Source organism: Rhopilema esculentum, chromosome 14, assembly GCF_057945365.1.
Source record: "Rhopilema esculentum isolate cy_ngs chromosome 14, ASM5794536v1, whole genome shotgun sequence".
Lineage (NCBI taxonomy): Eukaryota > Metazoa > Cnidaria > Scyphozoa > Rhizostomeae > Rhizostomatidae > Rhopilema > Rhopilema esculentum.
The window spans coordinates 334,410-359,551 of record NC_142828.1 but is presented as its reverse complement, the minus strand read 5'-3'; the positions used below and the strand labels follow the sequence as shown (position 1 = coordinate 359,551).

The 25,142-nt window shown below is 36.4% G+C and overlaps 3 protein-coding genes across 5 annotated transcripts in view; 1 reads left to right on the top strand and 2 right to left on the bottom strand.

The window, feature by feature from the left end:
• Positions 1-101: 101 nt before the first annotated feature.
• On the bottom strand, positions 102-19,551 carry LOC135696520 (BCL2/adenovirus E1B 19 kDa protein-interacting protein 3). The gene is made up of 7 exons (XM_065215930.2): positions 19,350-19,551; positions 16,029-16,155; positions 14,136-14,178; positions 9,715-9,773; positions 4,978-5,052; positions 4,688-4,765; positions 102-810 (listed from the first exon to the last, which is right to left on the bottom strand). Exons 1-7 carry the CDS (start codon positions 19,396-19,398, stop codon positions 765-767), a joined length of 477 nt encoding a protein of 158 aa, XP_065072002.1. The 5' UTR covers positions 19,399-19,551; the 3' UTR covers positions 102-764.
• Positions 19,552-19,580: 29 nt separating this feature from the next.
• On the top strand, positions 19,581-24,676 carry LOC135696517 (N6-Methyl-AMP deaminase). Of its 3 annotated transcripts, XM_089112377.1 has the most exons (3): positions 19,581-19,628; positions 21,774-22,442; positions 22,745-24,676. In XM_089112377.1, the coding sequence occupies exons 2-3, from the start codon at positions 21,803-21,805 to the stop codon at positions 22,786-22,788; spliced, it is 684 nt and encodes a 227-aa protein (XP_088968503.1). In that variant the 5' UTR covers positions 19,581-19,628; positions 21,774-21,802; the 3' UTR covers positions 22,789-24,676. The 3 variants fall into 3 exon arrangements, with proteins under 3 accessions (XP_088968503.1, XP_065071999.2, XP_065072000.2); XM_065215927.2 differs by having other exon boundaries at positions 19,584-19,628; positions 21,774-24,676; XM_065215928.2 differs by lacking the exon at positions 19,581-19,628 and adding an exon at positions 19,638-19,770 and having other exon boundaries at positions 21,774-24,676.
• LOC135696519 (uncharacterized) overlaps positions 23,667-25,142 on the bottom strand; it is a 26,316-nt gene continuing 24,840 nt past the window's right edge. The window contains exon 5 of the mRNA XM_065215929.2: positions 23,667-25,137. Within this exon, the coding sequence (XP_065072001.2) occupies positions 24,441-25,137 (697 nt within the window). The 3' untranslated portion in view covers positions 23,667-24,440. The remainder of the gene's footprint in view (positions 25,138-25,142) is intronic.

Sequence of the window (25,142 nt, the reverse complement as noted above, 5' to 3'; positions counted from 1 at the left end):
GTAATGTAAATAGTGATTTGACCAAAGATCCTTCAAAGGACTCGAAAACATTTTACCCCGCAGTGTGTGTAAGACAGACCAGACAGAGAGAGTCAACAAAAGAACTCAAATAATATAATTGGGTTTTATACGAAATTTAGATATATTTAGAACACAAAGCGTAAGTTATAAATAGTTTGGTTTACATCAGCAGATTTCAAGAAATTGACCTGTCAAATATTGCCCAATTGGACTTTTTATACGGACCTATTGATAACGTCAGTAACATGGGAATGCCGAAAGGCCATTTTTAAATAGTCTCATACCAGTAAGGGCATAGAATACATGTAAGGTAAGTAATCTAAAGCAAAGCTAAGATGTATTTCTATTTCCATAGCTCCTTGACCTGGGCCGCAAAAATGTAATCATGAACAAGAAAGAATTGAGCTTTCTTAATCTGATATAAGATAAGGAAGGGGTAGAGGATTCGTAGCGAGGAATGGTCACAAATTGAGTGGAAAAGTCCAACATCCCTTCTAATTATCACCTACTCTTTCAAAGAGCAGTTACAGAAATCCCGGTACTTTACAGAGATACAGAATCTTTTCATAAATGTTAAAACAATATGTTTAGTACATAAAATTGACAAAAACAAATATTTCTTATTCTCAATACAACTGCCGCTAAATTAATTCACATTTGTTCTAGTAAGCAAAGACACCAATTTCTGAAGCTCCTTCTCAAGAGAGAAAATAACACCAGGTAATAACGATTCATAAATTCTTCTACCTGGCTGGCAAAGCTGAATTGAGTTTCTTGCCGATGAAAATGCTAGAAAAAACAAGTGAGGAATAAACCTTGAAAGTGCCATTTATATAAAAAAGACAAGGTCCTAGGAGACCAGACCTTTAAGATATAGCAGTTCTAAGGAGGCCCTTCAAGGGCAGTGCATTAGAGGAAATTCTATAGTGAATTTCCTTGCATTACAAGCGATGAAAAGTCATCTTTGCAAAATCATGATTACAAACAGTCAAGACTACGCAAAAGACAACGCAAAGACAACGCAAAAGACAACACAAAATATAACGCAAAAGGCAATGCAAAAGACAACGCAAAAGGCAATGCAAAAGACAACGCAAAGACAACGCAAAAGACAACACAAAATATAACGCAAAAGGCAATGCAAAAGACAACGCAAAAGGCAATGCAAAAGACAACGCAAAGACAACGCAAAAGACAACGCAAAGAAAACGCAAAAGACAACACAAAATATAACGCAAAAGGCAATGCAAAAGACAACGCAAAAGGCAATGCAAAAGACAACGCAAAAGACAACGCAAAGACAACGCAAAAGACAACGCAAAAGACAACGCAAAAGACAACGCAAAATACAACGCAAAAGACAACGCAAAATACAACGCAAAATACAAAGCAAAATACAACGGAAAAGGCAATGCAAAAGACAACGCAAAGACAACGCAAAAGACAACACAAAATATAACGCAAAAGGCAATGCAAAAGACAACGCAAAAGGCAATGCAAAAGACAACGCAAAGACAACGCAAAGAAAACGCAAAAGACAACACAAAATATAACGCAAAAGGCAATGCAAAAGACAACGCAAAAGGCAATGCAAAAGGCAACGCAAAAGACAACGCAAAGACAACGCAAAAGACAACGCAAAAGACAACGCAAAATACAACGCAAAATACAACGGAAAAGGCAATGCAAAAGACAACGCAAAGACAACGCAAAAGACAACACAAAATAAAACGCAAAAGGCAATGCAAAAGACAACGCAAAAGGCAATGCAAAAGACAACGCAAAAGACAACGCCAAAATTGTAAGTGTAAATTGTAGTCAATCACATCATCTTTCGCGGTAAAAAAAGTTACTAACAAAGTTTAAAAAATACTTGACGGCTTGGTGAAATATTTTTGAAATGTAGGAAAATGATAAAAATAGCTAAATTATACATTATAAACTAAAATACTGGTTGCTAGACAAAATCTACGTAGAAATACAAAAGATTTAAAGCAATGAAGGATGCAATTCGAAAATATCTTAGTTTAAGCCTAATTGTCTACCCACAGCTGTGAATTACTTCAAACATCTTATGTATCAGTATCGAAAATACAAAAAAGGGAAAAGTAGTTCTACGGATGTATGCTGCAAATTTATCGGGTGAGATGTGAAACAGACGAAGAGGTCTTAAATGGGATAATCAGTGAAAAAGACTTTCGTCATTTTTCGTATACAACAGCAAAAATTGCAAGAAACCTTAGGAAACGGAAGATTGGACTAAAAAAGGTTGAACTCAAAGGAAAAATTGACAAAACCAAAGCAAGGGCCGGAAAAAGGCTGATTTACTTGAGGAGTATAAGACAGTGCTTTAACAGAGCGAAAAAGAATTGATCCATGGAGCAAAAACCAAAAAACATGATTCTCAATGTGAACAATTGTTTGCGGTACAGAATTTGAAAATGGCTTTGAAAAATGCAAACATTTTACGACATACTAAAAGCTTTTTCGTCTGACACTCCTCAGAGCATAAAACGTCAGAATAAGGTTCCGAAAGAACACGATGGAAAATATATACCCAGTTGTGGATCGAAATAGGCCAATCAGAAAAACGCAAGCACAAGACCGGTATGGTTGACCAATCAGTGCCGCGAGCCTAAAGAAAAATTACCAATGGAGTCCAAGAGAGAAAACGAACTCCTTCTGTCTACACAATGGCGGCTTTCTCGTTTTTATGTAGATCGACTTCAAAACTACTAGATGGAAGGACGACCGGGCTCTGCCAATTATCCGAAACATGTCGTCATTATAGAGTTTTGCACAATCTGCGTTGTCTAAAAGATGTTGACCGATGGCAGAATCACTTGTTTTAACAGTGTTTCTAGACCTACAAGATCGAGGAGGCTGTTCTCTTTGAGGGGCAATTTTGTTTCTTATGTTGGAAGGAACATGCTGTTTTATCCTATCTCCCAATCTTTGGGTTATGCGTCCTACGTAGCCATAATCACACTGGCACGTAAATTCATAAATGACGGAACTTTTTTGTTTGGTAGGAACGCAATCCTTTTGAATGGATGGAAGGGCTCTCCTAGTGCTGTAAACAATCCGAGGATTGACAGCAAAGAAACATTTGGTTATGGCTTGCCTAATCTGACTCTCGAATCGCAAGGAAGTGTTACCAATCCATGGTAGTTTCAAATAAACTGGGCACTTTTGCGGACCAAACTTTTGAACAGCCGAAAAACTTGCGATCTTCTCCTTAGTATAAGATAAGATGACGTCTTCTGGATAGCCGTTGTCCAGGAAGATCGTTTTGGGTTTTTCCAGTTCAGCGTGCAGTTTAGATATCGAGCAGATCATAAGTGCCCAATGTACTAATGTTTCGATAAGGTTGACTTTGCGTTGTTTTGGGCAAAATGAATTCCAGCGTATGTACTGACCGGTAAAAGTAGGCTTGCGATATACACTGGTAAGAAATCCAGTGTTAGACCAAATATCTAAGAATGGCAAGGACTCATTTTCTACCATTTGAAACGTAAACTGGAGGGCTGGGTGTAGGCTAGTAAGGTGTTTTAGAAAAATATCACACTCAGCCTCTCCTCTTCATGAAAGCCAACAAAGATATTGGCCAAGGCAGGTCCCAAAGGGCTACCCATAGCGACATCATCCTTTTGCTGATACATTTCATTGTTAAAACTGAATTCAACTGAACGTGTTGCAGTTTCCATCAGTTCAATGAATACTTCCTCTGGGAATGGTGGGCTATTAAGCTCGCTCCGGTACAAAGCGTCGGCACATATTTTGATGGTCTCACTCAAAGGGACATTTGTGAAAAGACTACTAAAGTCTTGGTCAACTATACCGGTCTTGTGCTTGCGTTTTTCTGATTGGCCTATTCGATCCACAACTGGGTATATATTTTCCATCGTGTTCTTTCGGAACCTTATTCTGACGTTTTATGCTCTGAAGAGTGTCAGACGAAAAAGCTTTTAGTATGTCGTAAAACATTTGCTTTTTTCAAAGCCATTTTCAGATTCCAATGTCTGAAGCGGGTAATGGAACTGAAGAAAAACAGCCCAAAAGCTTTTGTTCAATGCCATCTTTACCTTTGCACGTAAGGAGAACTTTCAGCAACAATATTTGGTGGAATCAAGAAGACCGTCAAGATGATTTTAGAGAAAATTCTCATGGGAAAGAGTTTTAAGTTTCAAGTTTCATACGAAAAAATAATTTATGATTACGAATGCCACCTTAATGCTTTCGTATGTCAACAGATGACGACTTCAGCAGTTAATATTTCATGACATAGGAGTTAAAAATGCAGTATTACCAACGATAACCATAACAACGCCACAAAAAATATATAGTTACACGAGAAATAAGAAACAAAGTCATTTTTCAGCGCTATCCGAAGATTAAACTACTAGTTTGGTTGAGAGGGATGGCATTATAATCTTACACTTAGTTATGGTAACGATATTTAAAAGCGAAAATATTTTCAACCCAATGGATTCTTCTCTGTTTACAGTAACGTATGCACTCATTATTGAAACAAGGGTGGTAGTCCTAAGCGATCAGCTAGGGAAGCTCTGCAACGTATACTCGTGCAGACAACCGTGGTGCTGTAGCAAGGACAAGAGCTCAAATTATAAAATTTAGACTTCAAGTAGAGAGAATAATAACTTACCCAATACCAAGAGTGATGGCGTGTGAAAACACCAACATCGGGATGACAATCAGCAGATTGGTAGAGGACAATTCCGTGCTTGAAGATTTAACCAAAGAATACAATGAATTGGAGTATAGGACAATTTATAATGAAATATAACATAACATAATATAATATAATATAATATAATATAATATAATATAATATAGTATAATATAATATAATATAAAATAATATAATATGATATAATATAATATAAAATAACATAATATAATATAAAATAACATAATATAAAATAATGGACTTACCTTTTCATCATTTTTGTCCTTCTTATGCTTAAAGGCATCGTTTTTGTATGTGTAGGATGCTCCATTTTGATCTTTCTATTGAAATAACAATAACAGAGAATGCAACATGGCTCAAGTTTTTATATACCAAGGTTGAGTACATATAGTAGTGGTGGGGGACCCTGTAAGGGCTTTTTCATATGGGTTGAGTCATCCCACTTCAGTGGGATATCCCACCGAGGCGAGCCGATTTTCAGGTTACGTTCATATGGGCATTTTATCCCGCCAAGGTGGGCCAGTCTCGTTGTGAAAATGTGTGTTCTTTCTTCGACAGTCGGGTCGGCACTAGATCATAGTCAGCTAACGTACTGACGTCATACAAGCTATGGCAACCTGGTGTCTGAGTGGTAGTATGATGTCATCGCATTCCAACCATTTGATGAGAAACTTTATTGCAAGCGGCATGAAATTCAATTACTTTGTCAACTGCCAATACCTCAGCTCAGTCAATGTTCTAAACACTAAACTATGAAAAATGAAGACTGACGCAGTGCTTCTAGAAGGGACTTTAGCCTTGATTACAGCAAATTTTGTCGGAGGAACACTCTTTAAAACGCTTGATAATGTTCTTATGCTTCAAAACCAGTTATCTGAAATTTTAGCAACGGCCTCATACATAATTATCAATGGCAGTTACTCTAATTCATGTGAAACGTAAGAGAGAGTTTTTGTAGCTGCACGCGCACTAAAACGAGTTCTCTAGATTCAACGGTAAAAAAATGCTTCAAATCAGGGCCTATTTATTGCTTTAGAGTAGAATAGACACTTTTTCCCGTTTTTCTCTGTTTGTGTGTGCTATGAATTGAAACCCCTGGAGAAAAAGCTAAATTCTAGCTGTAGCAGAAAATTCCCCGAACGAAGTAAGCAGAAAATCTGGCAAACACGCCCCTGTAGATCAAACAAACTACAGAATGATTTCCTGCGGTCATTTTCTTGCACTCGCCTAAAACATTTAACTGTTCTGTGGGGATGTATGGGCCCTGTTAATGCCACAGAAAACCACAAACGAGTTCCGCCATTGCTTGCAGCATCTGTCTTATTTCACTTAGTCCTCGGTTTCAAAGATTTATGACGTCATGTACATTGGCTGACTATGATCTAGTGCCGACCGACATCTCTGCAATGGGTTTCTTGAGATCAGATAGGAAACTCTCCGTTTGTTCTGTAGAGTCTCGCCATTTCCTCTCTCATGGCCTTAATTTGGGCAGGCCTATCAGCATCAAAATCTAAATGATGGTACTCCATCTTCGTTTTGTAGGATTCCAAGCATGTAATTAGATTTTCAACCATGGCGATTGACCATCGAAAATTCTTTTTCTTTGGTTCTTCATGTCCAGACATGCTAGCAGCCATGTTGAATTGAAAATCCTCCTAATTCGCGCTCGACAGATTTATCCGAGGAACGTGTTCATATGGGATATTTCTATCCCACCTCAGTGAGATCCCAATGGTACGACAGCGAGGTCTCACTAAAATTGGATAGTTCACCTCTTATATGAGCGTAATGTTATTTCTTCATACAAATCAGTTTCTCGATTGGATCTCACCTCTGTGGGCTATCCCCCCTTAGTGGGACAACTCTTCTCAAATGAGCAGGCCCTAAGTAAGTAACCAACAAAGTGACACGGTTTCCGTAACAGAATGCTACGCGAAGAATTCCCATTTTCCTCTAATTAGTGTCCCGCTTTCTATTGCCTGCGGCTACGAAATGACGTTGACTCAACGTCATCAGCAAACCAATTCTGCAAATTTTTATTTGGCCGTGCCAAAAGAGAAGGTGGCACATCTTCACCAGGACGGGTTGATGCATCGGGTGAACCCTTTGGCTGCAGCCGAACGACGCGTTTTTTGGTTCTGATACAGGGGGTTATGCTGTTGCAGTTTCAGAATGTCATGCGAGGAATTCCCACTTTCCTCTAATTAGAGTCCTGCTTGCTTTGCTTGCGGCTACGAAATGATGTTGACTCAACTCAACCTCATTATCAAGACAAATGGTTTGTTGAAAAGTAATGTTGCAACTTTATATCGCTCACGTTTACACAATACTATCATCGACCAGCTGATTGGGGCCCTTGAATACTTCCATAGCACATACTTGAAAGGTGTTTCTGACTCTATTGTGATATTAGACGATTTCGCAAATTTGAAAGAAGAATAATCTGCGCGAAACCGATTTATATCGTATATGATCAACTTCGAGTGCTATACGGTATAAACAGTTAATCAGTGAAAATACAACTGACTGCGATACACTGACTGATTGATTGGTATGATTGATAATGAAACAATAAACTCTTCAACTTTTCAACTTTTCACAAATGGCTGTGAATCAGCATTAATCACCATGAAGCAGTGTCGATAATCGTGAGTCAGCGCTCATAATACTGAGCTCATTATACGTACCAGACATTATCTTCGTACATAGCCATTGGACCCCTATGCTTCTACTTTTTGAGGGGCAAATTCATTTGAGTAATTATACTCTTTGCTTCATAGACCTACATTTTAAGTTGTTTAACATTGCATTGATTAAAATTTGTCGAAATGAATAGCGGAGAAATTTCTGAATTTGAATGCCTCCAAAAATCACATGAAACACCTAAGCCGATTTTCCCCTTTTCTCCCAAACATTTTGAAAGAACACTCAGCCATCCTAGTTTCTCAAAAACAGGTTAAGTTCCAATAGTGTATTTCTATGGAGAATAATCCAACATTGTTTGAAACAAAAGGGGAGAAAACAGCTAATGCGAAGGACATAAATGCTGTAGTGTTCCCAGACTTTTGACAGGCACTGTACCAGCAGGGATTTTAAGAAAGGTAGCAACGCCAGCATTTCATAGATTATTTGCACTAAATATCTAGATTTATAATTACGCAATGAATTCAATTGAAATTACCAAATACGAGGTATGAAAGAAATTTGCGTGTAGAAATAGCAAAGGGCTGTTAAATTCCTTTCTGTAGCTGCAGTGTGCCTAAAAAGTGTTTTGCAGTTGAAAAATAATAAAAAGAAACACAGCAGATCCATATATCTGAATGAAAAGTGCACGTCTTTGAAACATAAAACTTATTGCCGAATCAATAATGTAGAAGTCTTCTTGACGTCTAACCGCAAAGAATGGATGTTGTAGCAAACCCAAACCCCTAATTTGCTACATGTTCCTCAATGGGTCCTTCGTCGTCTTAACGACTGAAGAATTCTTGAAAGTTGCAGCTAAGACTGAAGAATTCTTGAAAGAAAAAAGAAGCGACTCAAATGGAGCAACTTCTTCTTCACAAAACTTCCACTGAAAAACATATTTTGCCAGTAACAATATTGCATAGAATATTGAATAATAGCGTCAACTGTATTAATGTTTGATTGACGGAGGAAAATTTGATTGCCTTCGCTGAAGATTCGATACGGCTGAATTGCACTACTAAAGCAATAGCAACGCATGCATGGTATTAACAAGCCTTGATAAGTTAATTTGCAATTATTTTAGCAATCCTGAAAGTTAAAGCTCATTCACAGGGCAGCGATATCGGTTCCTGTCGATTAGCGATTATACCATGATTTCTGATTAATAAAACTTTTAAAGCTGACAGAACATAACAGGAATACATGGCAAAATGGCAGCATAGCCAAAAAAGGCGCCAGCATCAGAAGGCAGAATTTTCCCTTTGCACTATACCCTCTTAATAGAGAGCTCGTTTTTCTGCGTTACTTTTCAAATTTGTCAAGGCTTTTGTAACTTTCTCACTCACTCTACGAAATTTGGATAGTGTGTCAGAAACAGTCAAAAATTGAATGAATCTGAAATTTGGCCGTTTGATTTCAGCAAATAGCGCGAATTTCGAGATCAATTAACAAGGTTGAAGCCAGGCTTAAAACATTTCAAACATTTTGTCGTATCTTAGTAGGATTTAAATCAGTCCACAGGGCAGGTGTTGGCTTAGATTTTTTGATCTACGTAATCTTGTTTCTTTTCGCGGATAAGTTTTCCTAGACTTCATAGAATTAGACAAATCAATAAAAAAACGCCAACTCTGAACCCAGAAAAACAGCTTAAATGCTTTTGGTTTAATAAATGTAATAAAAGATTGAAATAACAACGTAAGTTTTCATTGTAAACCGCTAATTTATGGCAAAACATTTGTTGCCCGAAAGATTGGCTTCCAAAACTCTAAAGTCCTTGATTTTGCAGGGAGACATTGTTAATCTAAGGGTTATCAAGTAACGAATTTGCTACGAAAGTTTGCAAAAATGACCTTCCTGTTAACGGGCAGTCCACGAAAAGGAAAGATTTCAAGGGCACAGCATGTAGACTTTCACGAACTGGGCCAGGGCTAAAAACTTAAGATAACCAGGCGTCGAATAGCCTTTTCTGTTACAGCAGTATAAGCTTCATCATAAGCATCCTTTCGTCAGTTCTACATCTGACGTCATCATAGAAAAAAAATGTGATCTTATCAGTTCAAAAAATTAAATATGCACATAATATGCATAAATTCAGAACACTGACATAGAACGGCAATTATGAAGTGCAAAAGTCTTGCTGAAAATCAAGTTAGTTTCATTGCTTCAGAATGATGTCCAGTTATCTCAACTGAGCACCTCTTGGTCCTTGTCATTCTATGTACCTTGATACCTGATGATTCACAAACAAAAAGAGCTTTAGATTAGACTACAAGTCACATTTGCTTATAGATTCTTACTTCGAGGGTCGTTGCTCTGGTCTGCTCGCCCATGCCTCCACCCAATCGGATTTAGCATCCTAGAAAATAAAGAAAGTTTCCAAGCTGCGGGAAAACATACTGGAAGAGTCTGTACACTGAAAGTAACTGGAAGAGTCTGTACACTGACTTCAAAAGCACCAAAAAATACCAAAAAATCAATAGATCTTGAACACTCCAAGTTACTTTAAAGAAACTATGTGCAATAAACACTCCAAGTTACTTTAAAGAAACTTTATGCAATAAACACTCCAAGTTACTTTAAAGAAACTTTGTGCAATAAACACTCCAAGATACTTTAAAGAAACTATGTGCAGTTAACACTCCAAGATACTTTAAAGAAACTATGTGCAATAAAGAAAAGGTTTATGCTGTAAAAAAGGATAGTTTAAAAACGAACTTGATTTTCTGTTTATAGGTAATGAGCAGCTTATGAATATGAAAAGGTTAGTAGTTGCTACCAGCAGAACCACATTGACGTTTACTAGTTTGACAGGGGAACAAAAACTAATGCCAGATGTAACGCGCTTTTTCGATGCCTTGATTGTAAATCTTGTAACTTCATGCACGCTAGAAATCGCTTGTAACGAAGCCACAAGTATTATTCTTTTAAGCAATTTATTTCATGTCCTAGAGCTGATGACCTTGTTACATATACACTTACGTGACAAAAGTATTAGGAAGATAAATAAGAAAATGGCGGCTCCGAAACAAAATGAGGTCAACAAAAATGCAATTCGCAGCAAATTCAGTTTATTTTCTACCTTTCTGTGATAGAAACTATAATATAACTAAATGTCAAGGAGGAATGGAAAATATCATTGTTTTTATTTCAATGCTGAAAACACAAAAACGACTAAAAGGAGAACGAGAAGCAGTAAAAAACCGGGTCTAGCGTGTCATTTGTTGCTCCTCATCCATACTGTGTCATTTGTTGCTCCACCTATATACTGAACATTGCGAAACCTTAATGAATGCAGACGACACAGTTATCTTGTTTTCGGACAAATCCAAGCTGAGATAGAAAGGGCAATCAACCATGATTCCAATCTCTTACACACTTGGCTCTTCAATAAGGGTCTAATCTTAAATTTCAATAACGGTAAAACCGAATTCATGACGTTTGGCACCGTAGCAAGGAGGAAGAGGATTGAGAGCGAAACGATCATACAAATCAATTTTAAGCCCATGAAAAAAACTGCTGATTACAAATACCTGGGTATTCATCTAGATCAATCACTATCAATGAGCAACCATCTTCACAAAGTCTGCCAAAAAGCGTCAAGTAGACTCGTTGAGACGTATTCGGGCCATACTTACCATACATACGGCACTCGGCCTGTATCAAGCAACAGTACAACCAGTCATGACATACTGCAGTACAGCGTTCTTGTTCATGTCGGAAACAAACAGAAAGAAATTCGAACGACTAGAGAAACGAGCTGAGAAGATCATTTTGGAGCACATTATCATCAAGGAGATCGTATGTTTCACTCGTTTACCAATATACAGAAAATGCAGTGTGCTGATTTTGTTTTCAAATGTATGAACAAAACTGCTCCTAATGTTTTTCATGACTATCTTGAAAGGGTTAACAACCACAAAGCTACACAGGGGAGTTAACATCTATAACGCACTGCAAACGCACTTAAAGGCAGCTAAATTTTATCTCCCATTCATGCAAGCACTCAGAGAACATTCTATGGATTAATTTTTTAAGCAACATTTTTATCATATATATATTACATTAATATTCAAGTAGCAAATCTTCTATTTTCTATATGCTTTAGAAACAGGGTTTCTCTTGATAGCAGGAACTATGATAGCAGCTAGTCATGTATTGTAAGCTGGCTGAGTCACCCTGTATAAATAATGTGTTATTAAACTAAATTTCCTGAAACTGCAAAAAAGTTTGGTCGCAGCAATTTTACAACCAGGGGCGGATTTAACCAACAATGATGGGGGAGGGGGTGTTAGACACTAATTTTGATGCCACACTCTTCAGGTCACTGATAAATGATGGCTTTTAAATTTTAGGTAAAGACGATAAGAAGCAGTGGCATGAAGATTGGTGGGGCAAAGAGGAGAAAATTTTTCCTCACCAGACCCCTAAGAATTTGGGAAAACACCCATTTTGTAAATGCGTTTGGAAAAGCTATGGCATTTTTACGCGGCAATTTCCTTTGATACAATGTCATATGCGTATAGCGTTTTGTGGCTGACCATATTCTACAACTGTCTATTTCCTTCACAATTCCACAACGCTTATATCCTGAATTGTGTAAGGCGAGGAATCTCTACGTGAAAAAGTGATTTTCCAAAGTAAATCAAAAAATCAAAAAAACTCTTTCCTTTTTATAAGAACAATTTTATAAGAACACGAGCCTTAAAATTGGTCAAAAGTTAAGAACAAATTGAGAACAAGCTGAGACTGAGCTTCTGTAAAATGCAATTTTGAACAATGTTTTATCTAAAAAAAAACAAGGATTTTTAGCCATGTGTGGGTGCTTTTTCGTTGAATATTCAAACCTGTCAGCAAATGAAGGCACTCACTCACTTTGTTGGCAATTGAGGCCTGACACTGACAACCTCCCTAGAGCGAAAAAGCCAGTAATCGCACTGCTCATTCCTGTTAATTGAAGAACAAATTAAGAATAAGCTGAGGCTGAGCTTCTGCAAAATGCAATTTTGAACAACGTTTTTTCTCAAAATCAAGGATTTTTAGCCGTGTGGGAGTGCATAATGCATCGGTGAATATTCACATCTGTAGGTAAATGAAGGCTGTCTCGCTCACTTTGTCAGCAAACAAGACCTGACTACCTCCCTAGAGCTAAAAAGCTAGCAATCGCACTGCTTATACCCTATTAAATTAAGAACAAATTAAGAGCAATCCAGCCTCAGATTTTCGAAAAAATTAAGAACAGTCAGCCTGAACTTAAATTTAATGGTTCTTATAAAAAAGAGTGTATCTAAAAATAATAAACAGTATTCAAAAGCTTCAAACTAAGTCCGTTATCCTTGGAGCAAAATCCACGACAAGCATTTCAGAATCCAGTTTTTTCTAGGATTAGACTGCTTTAGCATTTTAAGATTTAGTTTTTAGACAGTGCTGTCGGAACAAAATTCATATTGGGGGGGGGGGGGGGGGCGCTACGCTACTGATAAGAAGATAAATAAAGTAAAATCTTGGCGTTACTTTGCTACTACTGACTACCAACAAATTATTTCTACCGAATGAAACAAAATTTACCGAAGAACACAGAAATATTGGGGGTGTCACACCCCCTTAAACCTCCGCTAAATCCTTCCCTGTCTATACACATGCTATTTACAAGAAAAGTACGTTAATAAGTCTGAATAAAATTCAAAGATGGCTAGGCCAGCCATTGGTTGCGCCAAAAGGAGTCGGGGAGCTGGCGCTGTGTGCAAAGTCAATCAATGCTGAATATTTTGTCCAATGTCCAAAAATTGTGAAAAGTTCAGGCATAAGTAATGATGTTTTGCAAAGATCATTTACCTTTGAGCAAAACAATAAACCTAATTATGTTGCAATTGTGACAAAAATTACCAAGGACAATGGCACAGTGGTCATTCAAAAAACTTGTATAGGTCAAATCCTTGATGTAATGGAGCTCCAAAAATCAGCTCCCTTAAAAGCGGTCTGTCCTCTTCGTGATTGGCAAATTCTAACTTGAAGGCCTCGCCTTAAAAGAGGGTCTTCCACTGCTTTTTTAGCATCCGACATAACTTATTGTTGTTGAACACGACTAGAATTTCTCGTGAGTCTACGTGCGGCCTCCACTGCACCTTAAAACAATTTTGTACTCCCCTCTTGTCAATTAAATATCTCTGCTCCTGTGATGAGAATTTCTGAGTGCCATGGGATTCACAACAACTAACAAAGATTTTCTCTTTTCATTATTTCAATTAGGAGCGAATGGAAAGAATTGCCTTTCTTTCAAAGTTTTGACTCCAGAAAGCCTGTATTTGTTTTTTGAAATCTGTGAAGCACCTCTTACAATTTTCAACAGATACAAAATAATTTTCACTAAATAAATTCTCAAACCGCAATTCTAATTTTTACAAAAAACTACACCACCCTGAATGTCTCTCTTGACTTTATAACGGTTGCATTAAAGCGGCTTCGTCCTGTTTTCTTGCATTTCACATCCCACTAAACTTTCTAATTATTGTTTAGGTGAATAGGCGTTGCCCCCAGGGCATGATTACTCGTGTAACCATTTGTTAGGGTTGCTGTTCTGTCACTTCGTTGAAAATAAAAGAGCATATAGAAAAAGAGGGCTCTATCAGTGACAAGACTTAAATTTTACTCATTTAAAACGGTTTAGGTAAAATTCAAATGAAAGAAAATGAAAGCAGCGCAACTATAAACAAAATGTTACCTGAGAAAGGTCCTCCTTTGAAATTCCTTTACTTTCTTGATATCTTAATGAACAAACAACAAATTTCACATATAATGTTGACTGAAAAGACCGGAAGAATAGTAGCATATTATATAATCAAGTCGGAGGGAAACTTGAGTTTAACACTGGCATTCTATATCAACGCTAAACTGGCGTCGAAAACTAACAAAGGGTAGACTGTAAACACTAACCAGCTACAATACTACAGGGGTAGACTTAATAATTAATACAATAACAAAATCACCTATATTGTGCCATAAATCTCCAAGGCTCATAGGCACATTACAATGAAAAACACCAAGTCTAATCAACAAAAATATGTTAAAGATATGAAAAGCTACAAGGCTTTTTATTCATTAAAACCTAAGTTTAAACAAGTTAGGCGCTCGATAAAATACTTTTTAAAAAAATGCGTCTTCAAACAAGATTTGAAAGTTTCTTAAGTATTACATGCTCTAACTGAGAAGGGGAGTCTGTTCCAGTGGGAAAGGGCAATATTCATGAAATCATTATCACAGGCTATAACCAATTTAATATTTTCTTCTTCTACTAACAGTTTATCATCAGCAGATCACTTAGGCAAAGATCATCAGTTGACTTAGGCAAAGAGTTGACAAAAGCAAAAAAAGGCAGTCCAAGAAAAAAGGATTATATGCCTTAAATATTTTCTGCAAAATTGACATTAATACAATAGGATTTCATAACCTGTAAGTTAATATGAAATAAGTCATCAATTTTTGGTGGATATAGAGCCTATTGACAGGGATATGTAGCGAAAGTGTAGCAAAATCTATTGCTAAACTTGTTTGCTGCAAGGCAATGTTTTTGACGTGCAAAGTAAAAAATCCCCTTGGAAAACCTATTCCTAGCAATGTATTTAGTGTCACTATTCTTGCTATCTCTTTTAATGTTTTATATTAATTTTGATTACTCATATCGTAAAGAAGGAATCCACTTCAACACAATGGAATGGTGGTGCTGTTTACAGCTCAGTTTCATCAGTTCTGCCTCACTATTTTAAAAGTCATAAGGGATCAAAAAACGTCATGATAATTAACTCTGTTCCTTTTTTTGCTCACTCTAAATAACCTCAAAGGCACTCTTCAGCAACACATCGGCAAATAATTTATGATACTGTTAGGCACTATTGATGTAGTTAACATGTTTGTATGTAGCAGAATTTAAAAATTACAAACAGAAACTTAAAGTGAAACTAATATCTAAACTTCATTTGAGAACATCAGGTTTTTCATTCTGCGTTGCTTTGTACCGTTTTTAAATGCCAAGTTCCAGATTTCTATTGGTGAAAGTCAGACTTTTCTGTTTGGTCCAAAGAGATCTGATTCATTAAAGTTTAAATGTTAATGTTCTATTCTTTAAATCGTCTTCCAAATGACTTGCACTTTGTTTGTCAGGTGCATGATTTAGATGGTTTAATTAGGAAAATTTGAGATCCTTCACCTCAACAGGCAAAACTTTTATCGTGTAAAAGAAGCCCTCAAACTTTTCTGTTTAGTTTGGAGAGGGAAAGTAGAAAATGGGCTTAACTGCAGACTTAGTTCAAACAGTGACTGTCATTGTTTAAAATTTGATGGAAGAATATCAATTATGTTGATGAAAATTGTTGCCTGGCAACTCAATGGCAATGGTTTTATGAAATGTCATGCTAGTTTAGAAACAATCACTTTGATGTTTCAAAAAGGCAGAGCCCAGGTGCGATTGTGCGTGAAAAGATAAAAAAGAAATCTATACCACTTGGTGTCAAAAATATGTTGAAAAATGCGACTATTGGGGTATCTAATAGGAAATACACACAAATAATTTATTTCACTATGGACTGACAAATAAAATACTGGAACTGGATGCTCTTACCTGGAATGTTTCATTTGGTCTTCAACAGCATCAGCTAGAAGTGTTTCCATCTCCTCCCCATCAGAAAGCTTAGGGGATGTGTTCACACTTTGATTCATTTTTGATGGATCAAGTTTAACCCAAGATCCTTGGAAAAGCAATTCAAGAAAAACAATTTGAAGAAAAGAAAAGCTCAAAACTGTGATACATATAGAAATGCTACCAAAGTAAACCTATATATTGTTTAACGGCTCACACAGACAAACTAGTACTTTAATTTTGGTGTTTTAAGCAGGCTTTCAATTTCAAAATTTTGTATGAGCCATACTAGGGTAAAAAACTTCCCTATAATCAAATGCTTGAACATGATTTATCAAACAACTTCCTATTATCAAGAATTTCCCTAGTCTTTGCTTTGAGAAAGTCCTTACCGAAATGATGTTCTAGGGGACTGTTATACAAATAAAACATTTAATAAAAAATTGTATGATAAAATGACAATGGATAAAAAGATAACAAGATAGAAATGAGCCAAATGGTAGGGAGGTGGCAAGGCTCCAACACTGAAGAAGAATAGATAGGAGCATAAAACAAACTTTACCAAAATCAAAGAATGAAAAACAATTCTAGCATCATATGGAAACTGTTCTACTGTTCTCTTGTTAAAATGAAAACTAAATTGTTCTACTTTTAATTCTACATAGGGGTGGGGAACAATGATATGTTGGTAAGGTTTTTTCACCAATTGGTCCAGGTGCTTCACTCTAGACAATTTTTTCTTACATTGCCCTTTTAAAGCCAGCAAACTTTATTTTATAGAAATGAACCTAAGCTAAGCTTTTCACTTCAGTTCCTTCTGGTTAGTCCCACTCTGCCATGACTCCGATTTTGTTCACTTCAGCCATGAGTCCCACTTTGTTCACTTCAGCCATGACTCCCACTTTGTTCATTTCAGCCATGACTCCCACTTTTGTTAGCCTGGGCCTCAACACTTTCAAATTTGTTTTAGTTTTCAGTAATAACAAAGTATTTATTTAAAAAAAGCAAGCATTTCACAACATATTACTAAAAGCTTTTTATTCTGACACTCCTCAGAGTATAAAACGTCAGAATAAGGGTCCGAAAGAACACAATGGAAAATATATACCCATTTGTGGATGGAAATAGGCCCATCAGAAAAACACAAACACATGACCAGAATAGTTGTCCAATCAGTGCTGTTTGCCTATAGAAATATTACTAATAGAGTCAAAGAGAGAAAACAAACTCCTTCTGTCTACACAATGACAGCATTTTCATTTGTAAGTAGATCAATTCCAAAACTGCTAGATGAAAAGATGACCAGGCTCTGCCAATTATCTCAAACATGTCATCATTATAGAATTTGCACAATCTTGGCTGTCTAGAAGGTACGATGGCAGTCACTTGTTTTTGCTGTGTTTTTAAACCTACAAGATCAAGGAGACTGTTCTCTTTGAGGAACAGTTTTGTTTCTCATGTTGGAAGGAACATTTCATTTTATCCTACCAATCTTTGGGTTGTGCATCCTATGTAGCCAGAATCACATTGGCACATAAATTCATAAACAATGGAACGGAACATTTTTGGTTGGTAGGAACGCAAACCTTTTGAATGGATGGAAGGGTTCTCCTTGTGCTGTAAACAATCCGAGGATTGACAGTAAAGAAACATCTTATGATGGCTTGTTTAATCTGACTGTCAAATTGCAAGGAATTGTTACCAATCCAAGGTAGTTCAAGATAATCTGGGCACTTTTGTGTACCAAACTTTTGGTTAGCAGAAAAACCTGTGATCTTTTCCCTAGTGTAAGAAAAAATGACATCTTCTGGATGTCATTTCTTGATTACATCTTCTGGATGACATCTTGCTTTAAGTTTCTCTAGCTCTGTGTGAAGTTTGGTTTTCGAGCAGATCATAAGTACCCTGTGCACGAAAGTTTTGACAGGTTGATTTTGCGTTGCTTTGTGCAAAAATAATTCCAGCATATGTACTGACCGGTAAAAGTGGGCTTACAATATACACTGGTAAGAATCCAGTGTAAGAATTTTCGACCAAAACGTCTGAAAAAGGCAGGGAATCTTTTTCTTCCCTTTTGAAAGTAAACTGGAAAGCTCTGTGTAGGCTATAAGACCTTTTAAAATATATCACACTGAGCCTTTGTTTTGAAAATGGTATATGTGTCATCTATCCACATATCAAAAATAGACGCCAGGCTTTTGGTCGTGGTCGAACAAACGCTCTTCATGAAAGCCAACAAAGATATTGGCCAAGGCAGGTCCCAAAGGGCTACCCATAGCACACCATCCCTTTGTTTGTACCTTTCATTGGTGAAGCTGAATTCAACTGAATGTGTTGCAGTTTCCATCAGTTCAATTAATACTTCCTCTGAGAATGGTGGGCTATTAAGCTTGCTCCAGTACAAACCATTGGCACATATTTTGATTGTCCCACTCAGAGGAACATTTGTGAAAAGACTACTAATGTCCAAAGAACACATGAAAGATGTTTCGTTCTCGATGTTCAAGTGCAATGTTTTGAACATTTTTGAAGAACAGGATAAAAAACTTCACAAAGCCACTTAGCCAATTTGTGTTGCGTTGAGCCAAGTGGAACATTCGCTTTGTGTATTTTAGGGAGGCCACACATTTGTGGTCATTGAGAGCCTGGTGGGTCTTATTATATCGTAAATTTCTGTGGTCAACACTTGTAAGTCAACCAGTTTAAAAGACGTTCTTGGGATTTCTGCTCTAGTTTGGTCATTTTGTCCTGTATTTCGACATCACCCAATTTGGCAATTTTTTCTTTGTCATGAAGAATTTCCAACATTTTAAATAATGGAACAAAATAGTTTACTTTATTTATTCTCTTTATTTATTCTCAATAATTTTCCAGTCACCTGAATGGTATGGCATAAAAGTCTAATCATTATCTAAAACCCCCCTCCCCCCAATCCTTGCCGCTTATATCCGCCCCTGAATACCATGTCAGCTAAGGATGCGCAATTGCCATGCCATGCACGCTGGCCGCAAACTGGTATCTTTTATAATTTAAGGTTAAAATCCTGACAGATCCTTTGTTTTCGTTGAGATGATAGGATTTTCTTGGTCTTGGCCAGCAAATCGTTTTTCTGAATTTTAAGGATAGATGGTGATACGCAAGGAAAATTTATGAAAAAGTCCCCCTTTTTAAACATTACTTAATTCTCGCTCGACAGTACAGCAAACAATACAATTGCCATGAATATAACGACGGGCAGGAATTAACTACATGAGATGGGAGGGGTGCATCATTTTAACTTTGTGTCGATCGAACAAAACTTACCATTCATAGACTCGGTTGAGCTGTCACTCTCGATCTCGCCTTTGAGCATGATGCAGTGGCCAAGCCTTGCCAATTTTGTTTTCTGGCAACAAAAGTACCATAAAAATCAGCCTTCAAATCCAACTAGCTTCTTGCAACGCATTGACGATGTAAACATCACAATATTGAGCAGTAAACAATAACAATGGCGTATTCGATGAAAACACTGAAACGAGATTTCGTAAACGAGGCAACCTGATTTTCAGTTCTGGATTCTCGGGAAAGCGTTGGAAGATTCAGGTGAGCAATTTGGATATTTTCTTCCTAAATGGCGCGAGAAGTGGTAGATGACGACAACAATCATGTTATATGTGCCACACATCTTTTTTGGAATGGGTGGCGTTTGATCATGATCAGGGACGCCGAAACGACCAAGGGGCAGGTTTGAGCAAAGGGCATTTAAAAATAAAGGTCCTTCGTAATTGCCATTTTATTTCGATGTAGGTATCTTGATATTTTGGCATAAGGGTTTATTTAACAAGTTTTGAGAAATGTCGTGGTGAATTGTCGTGAATTGTCGTGGCACTACAATCAGAATTTCATATAAATCTCTCCATGATTATTACAATTGGCCAATTTCAAGGGCACTTTAATGAAAACCCCTGCACTGGCCCCTCTTGCCCATCCTATCAAAAGGCAACAGGGGGGGGGCTGAACCCCCGCACGCCCCTTCTCTGGCGTCGCTGATCATGAATGATACAGAGAGGAGAGACAACACAACAGCTTCCCCCAAATAATTTCCAAAGTTTACTTAAAAAATCACTTTGCGCTCGATTCTTGGCACATTTAGCCCCCCTCCCCTAAAATAAACTTCTCGCTTTTAAGGGACAAAACTTTCAAGTTTTTGACAGAAATTCACAAATAAAGTTGATTCTCCAAAATTTGCTGAATATAAATTTCATGAGATTTCCCATTATTATTTCTAATTTATTTCAATGACCTGCCCAATGTATCAAAACTCCTTTCTTCCTTCTTGTTTGCAGATGACACAAATATTTATTTTGCAACTGAAAATATTACCAAACTTCAATGTAAAATAAATAAGCAACTTCTAAAAGTAAAATCCTGGCTTGAAGTTGATAAATTAGCATTGAATATTGAAAAAACAAACTATATTGTATTTCACTCTCCAAGAAAAAAATTGCCTGAGCATATCCTTATTAAATTTGGTCAGAATTCTGTGACCAGATCTAGCTATGTCTAATTCATTGGTGTACTGATGGACGAGCATCTTTCCTGGAAATTTCATATTTCTGAACTTACTAAAAAACTCTCAAGGAAGTCTGGGATCTTCTATAAAATTAGACATCTCCTTCCCCTTGACATATTGGAAAAACCTTTACTTTTTCATGTTCTCTTCCTTTCTGAGTTATGGTTCATCAACTTGGAGTCTCCCCTAGTATACTTATCTTGAACCACTCTTCTTATTGCAGAAAAAGTACTCTGACTTTTTCCTTCCAGTCCTTCTTCTTTCCCTCGACACCTATCTTATATTCCTTAAAGGACATGATTCACCATGAATGATATACAAAAATTTGTGTACAAGTCTCTCAATGGTCTCTCACCTTCTTACTTTCACAACTACTTTCAGCTTGGTAGTACTGTTCACAGTCATGAAACTTGTCAGGCAGCTAGAGGTGACATTTTTCAATCTATAAGAAATACATTTTTCTATGGTCCCAGGTCTATTAAGTATTTTGGTGCTAAACTTTGGAATTGCATGCCCATTTTTTTTATAATTTCAGTTATTGTTTAATATCTCCAAGTCAAAACTGAAAGAATTTCTTGTAAATGGTTATGGTCCTTAATTCCACATCTAAATTGAGGAAAAATTATTTAATTATCTCTCTCTTTGGAGACATCTTCTGGTCTTGTGTTCTTCTTTTTTAGATAAATTTATAGATGGGGGGGGGGGGGGCTCTCTTGTTTAACTATAAGAGAGCTCCTCCTTAGACAATTATACACAAACACATGGTTTCTGGATGTAGTCTTGTTGACTGCTTCTGAAACCCATGCTCATTCCATGTTCTGTACAATATTGTGTCTTTTTTCTTCAATTTCTTCTGTGTCTAGCAAGGATGTATTTTGTAGTTGTCTGTATTAGTTGATTGTCATGTATTTTGACTGAAACTGAAATATTCGCATTGAAAACAGTAATTACTTAAAGTTCTTCTCTGCTTTAACATCTTCAGTGTATTAGATGCATTAGGAGGAGAGGGTTTAGTGACTTGTACTTGAACAGGTGTTATGATGAACAGCCTCCTGAATAAACATCAATAGAAAGTGGTCACTCAACATCATGTCTTGACTGGCCCTGTTTTTTATGCTTCATTAAGAAGATTTTAAAAATGATGTACTAAAAAACAAATTTTATTTGCTTGCTAGGAGAGGTTTGATTACCAAAAGATGTAAATATGAGTTCATCAGTCAAAAAAGATCTTGCTAAATTCTGTGAACAACTCCCCAAAGTTGAGCTGCATGCACACCTTAATGGCTCAATCAGTAAAGAAACAATAAAGACACTTATCAGCATGAAAAAATACCATTTAGACGACCAAGATATTACAGAAGAAATGACTTCAATTTTAAATGGGGAACAAAAGACATTAAATGACTGTTTTGCAATTTTTAGAATTGTTCACAATCTTGTTGACAACCCAGAGGCAGTGTATTTTGCAACAAAAAATGTGATTAAAGATTTTGCAAATGACAATGTAAAATACCTAGAGTTGAGAAGCACACCTAAGAGTATTGGAAATATGACTAAAGAGATGTATATGGATGCAGTTTTACAGGCTATCCATGAATGTAATAATGATTCTGAGCTAGATATCATTACAATTTTTCTAGTTTCCATTGACAGACGTAATGGTAGGAGCATTGCTGAGCAGACAGTTGATCTTGCCAGAAAGTACTTCCTTAAAAACCAGTATGTTGTTGGCATAGACTTGAGTGGTGACCCAAGACATGGAAAGCCAAATCATTTTGCCCCTGCACTCATTAGGGCAAAGTCTCTAGGACTTAAAACAACAGTGCACCTTGCAGAGATCAAAGGTAATGATTCAGATATTAAAATACTGTTAGATACAAAGCCAGACAGAATTGGTCATGGGACATTCTTGCGACCAGAGGATGGTGGTTCTCGGGAAGCTTTAGATTTTGTTAGGCACCATAAGATTCCAATTGAACTTTGCCTAACATCCAATGTCAAAGCACAAACGGTTCCAAGTTATGATGTACATCACTTTAAGAAGTGGTATGATGAAAAGCACCCATGTATAATATGCACTGATGATAAGGGTGTCTTCGCTACAAGTCTGTCTAAAGAATACTACTTGGCTGCAATTTTTTTTCAGTTCAACAAGGATGCATTATGGGAGCTGTCAGAAAATACCATTGACTATACCTTTGCACCAGACAACATCAAAGAAGTTCTTAAGAAAAAATGGCAACAGTCTAAGCTCTTATTGATGGACTAAGTGAATTGAAATTAAGATATCTTTTTTAAATATCAAAACCCTCCTTTTTGTAGTAACGCCTTCACCTTTCAGATTGCTTGCCACTATTGTGATTCAAATTTCTTATGTCACTTGTATTTCAGATTATTCACCTCTATTTTGGGATTGCTTACCTCTATTTTGGGATTATTTACCTCTGTCCTGGGACTACTTATCACTATCATGTTTTGGATTACTTACTTCTATCTAGGGATTACCTACCTTCATCTTGTTACAGATATCATGTTTCAAATTACTTATCTCTATCTTTGGATTACCAATCTCCTGTCATATTTGGAATTACTTTCCTCAAATCATATTTTTGATTACTTTTCAAAATGATTTTTGTGGAAGACAAGAACAAGACCAAATACAAATGCAAACATGAATTGAAATCAAATACAATTTTTTTTTAAAAGAAATTTCTAGTATTTGTAGATAAATTCTTTTGAATAGCTTAGATGTAGATAAATAATTGAATAGATGTTTTTTGGATTTAATCCTTTTATTGAATAATTATTTACCTAACAGCTATATGTTGTCAGATACTAAAGAGACAGTGGTGTAAACTTAATGGAAACCCTTATGTCAGCAAGACATTTTCTCACAAACCTGAATGTATGAAAAGTATAAGCTGATTACTACATTATCCTGCAACTTTCTGGGATGACTAAAGATTGTGTTATTTTAATTTGTCTAACTCATTTGGTTATCTGGTTTGGGATTCTGACAAAGGTTTAAAATTGAGTTAGGAGATGTAGTCATGAAAGATGCAAAGAAGAGAAGCAAATCATATTTATTTTCGAATTATATTTACAAAAATTCTTATTCAGAAAAATTAATTGTCTAAATTTACAATTAAACTGGATATTTTCACTTATAAAACCATACCACATGTTGTATGCATATTCTACTCCTAATATGCTCTTGAACTGCTGATAGACAATTCACCTTTTGAGGCAAGGGAATATAACAACATAATTTAAGTATTAATTTTCCGTTCAAACTATATAAGCAAGGCATATTTTTAGGTACAATGAGGTTCAATTACAAGAAGATAAGGGATCATGAATGCATTACATTTGATACCTGTTAGGCAGTTTCATTCATACAGTATAAGATAGTTTAACTCTCATTGTATGACTTCATAACAGTAATTAGTGATTGAATCCAAGATATGGAAGAATTAGGATGTTACCTAATGCTCCAGTGCAGGACATGGTACTTTGGAAATTACCTTTCATGGGTTGTATGTAATTAATTTCAGATGGTGATTTGTTGGTACCACAAAATTTAAGGATGGCACAACAAAGCAGAACATTACATATTTTGTTATTAAATTTTAGAGCTGTATGCAACAAACAGTGATTTTTATTGGTCAAACTCAAAGAGTTATTGAAATATAATTAGTGTGGCAAACAAAACTTGTTTTAAGATGATACATTTGCTACAAAATTGGAATTTTAATACATTTAATGAAATAAAACAGGCAAAAAGGTTTGTAAGGTGACAATTCCTTGAACGCTTGAGTACAATCTACTAAGATTAATGTCAGTCATTGACTGTAACTTTGAATTATTGGCACAGCAGCTATTAGACCACGGTCAGATACCTCTGGAGAAGAACCAACAGATAATGTATCAACTGACAGAGAAAGCTTTGGTGGACACTCCATTGGTTTGCTTTCAATGAAGCATGTACCTGAATCAATATCTTCCAACTCTTCAGACTTGTCAGTTCTACAGGACATGGTGCTACCATAAACTGGCTTATGAAAAACAAAATCTAAGTCACTTTGGCTACAAGTTTGTGACATGTCAGAACCAGCTGATCTAACGGTATCCTCATTTGTATGCTTCTTGGCAGAAGAAAAGCTTTCACAGATAAAGTTATCTTTCTGTCCATTCAAACCCCTCCTTGTGCTACCTTCAACTACATTGGCCACAGGGCTAAAGTCTTCACTTCCAAAGCATATAACAGTATCAGAGTCAATTGATGAGCAATTCTCACTGTCTTCTGTGATTCTTTGGAGTGATGTAATATTTTCTGTTGATGAACGAGACAAACCAGGTGGATCAACTTCTTCCTGTAAACTGTTCCCATTATCATTCATTATTTTTTGAGTAGTGACACAATCATTGTCATCCACAGGCTTACCAGTTAAATAATTCTCAATCTGTTTTACACTTAAATTACTCTGTAAGAAGAGATGCAAAGCCTTGTCTGAGAGGAACACATTTTGCTCTATAACCCTGAA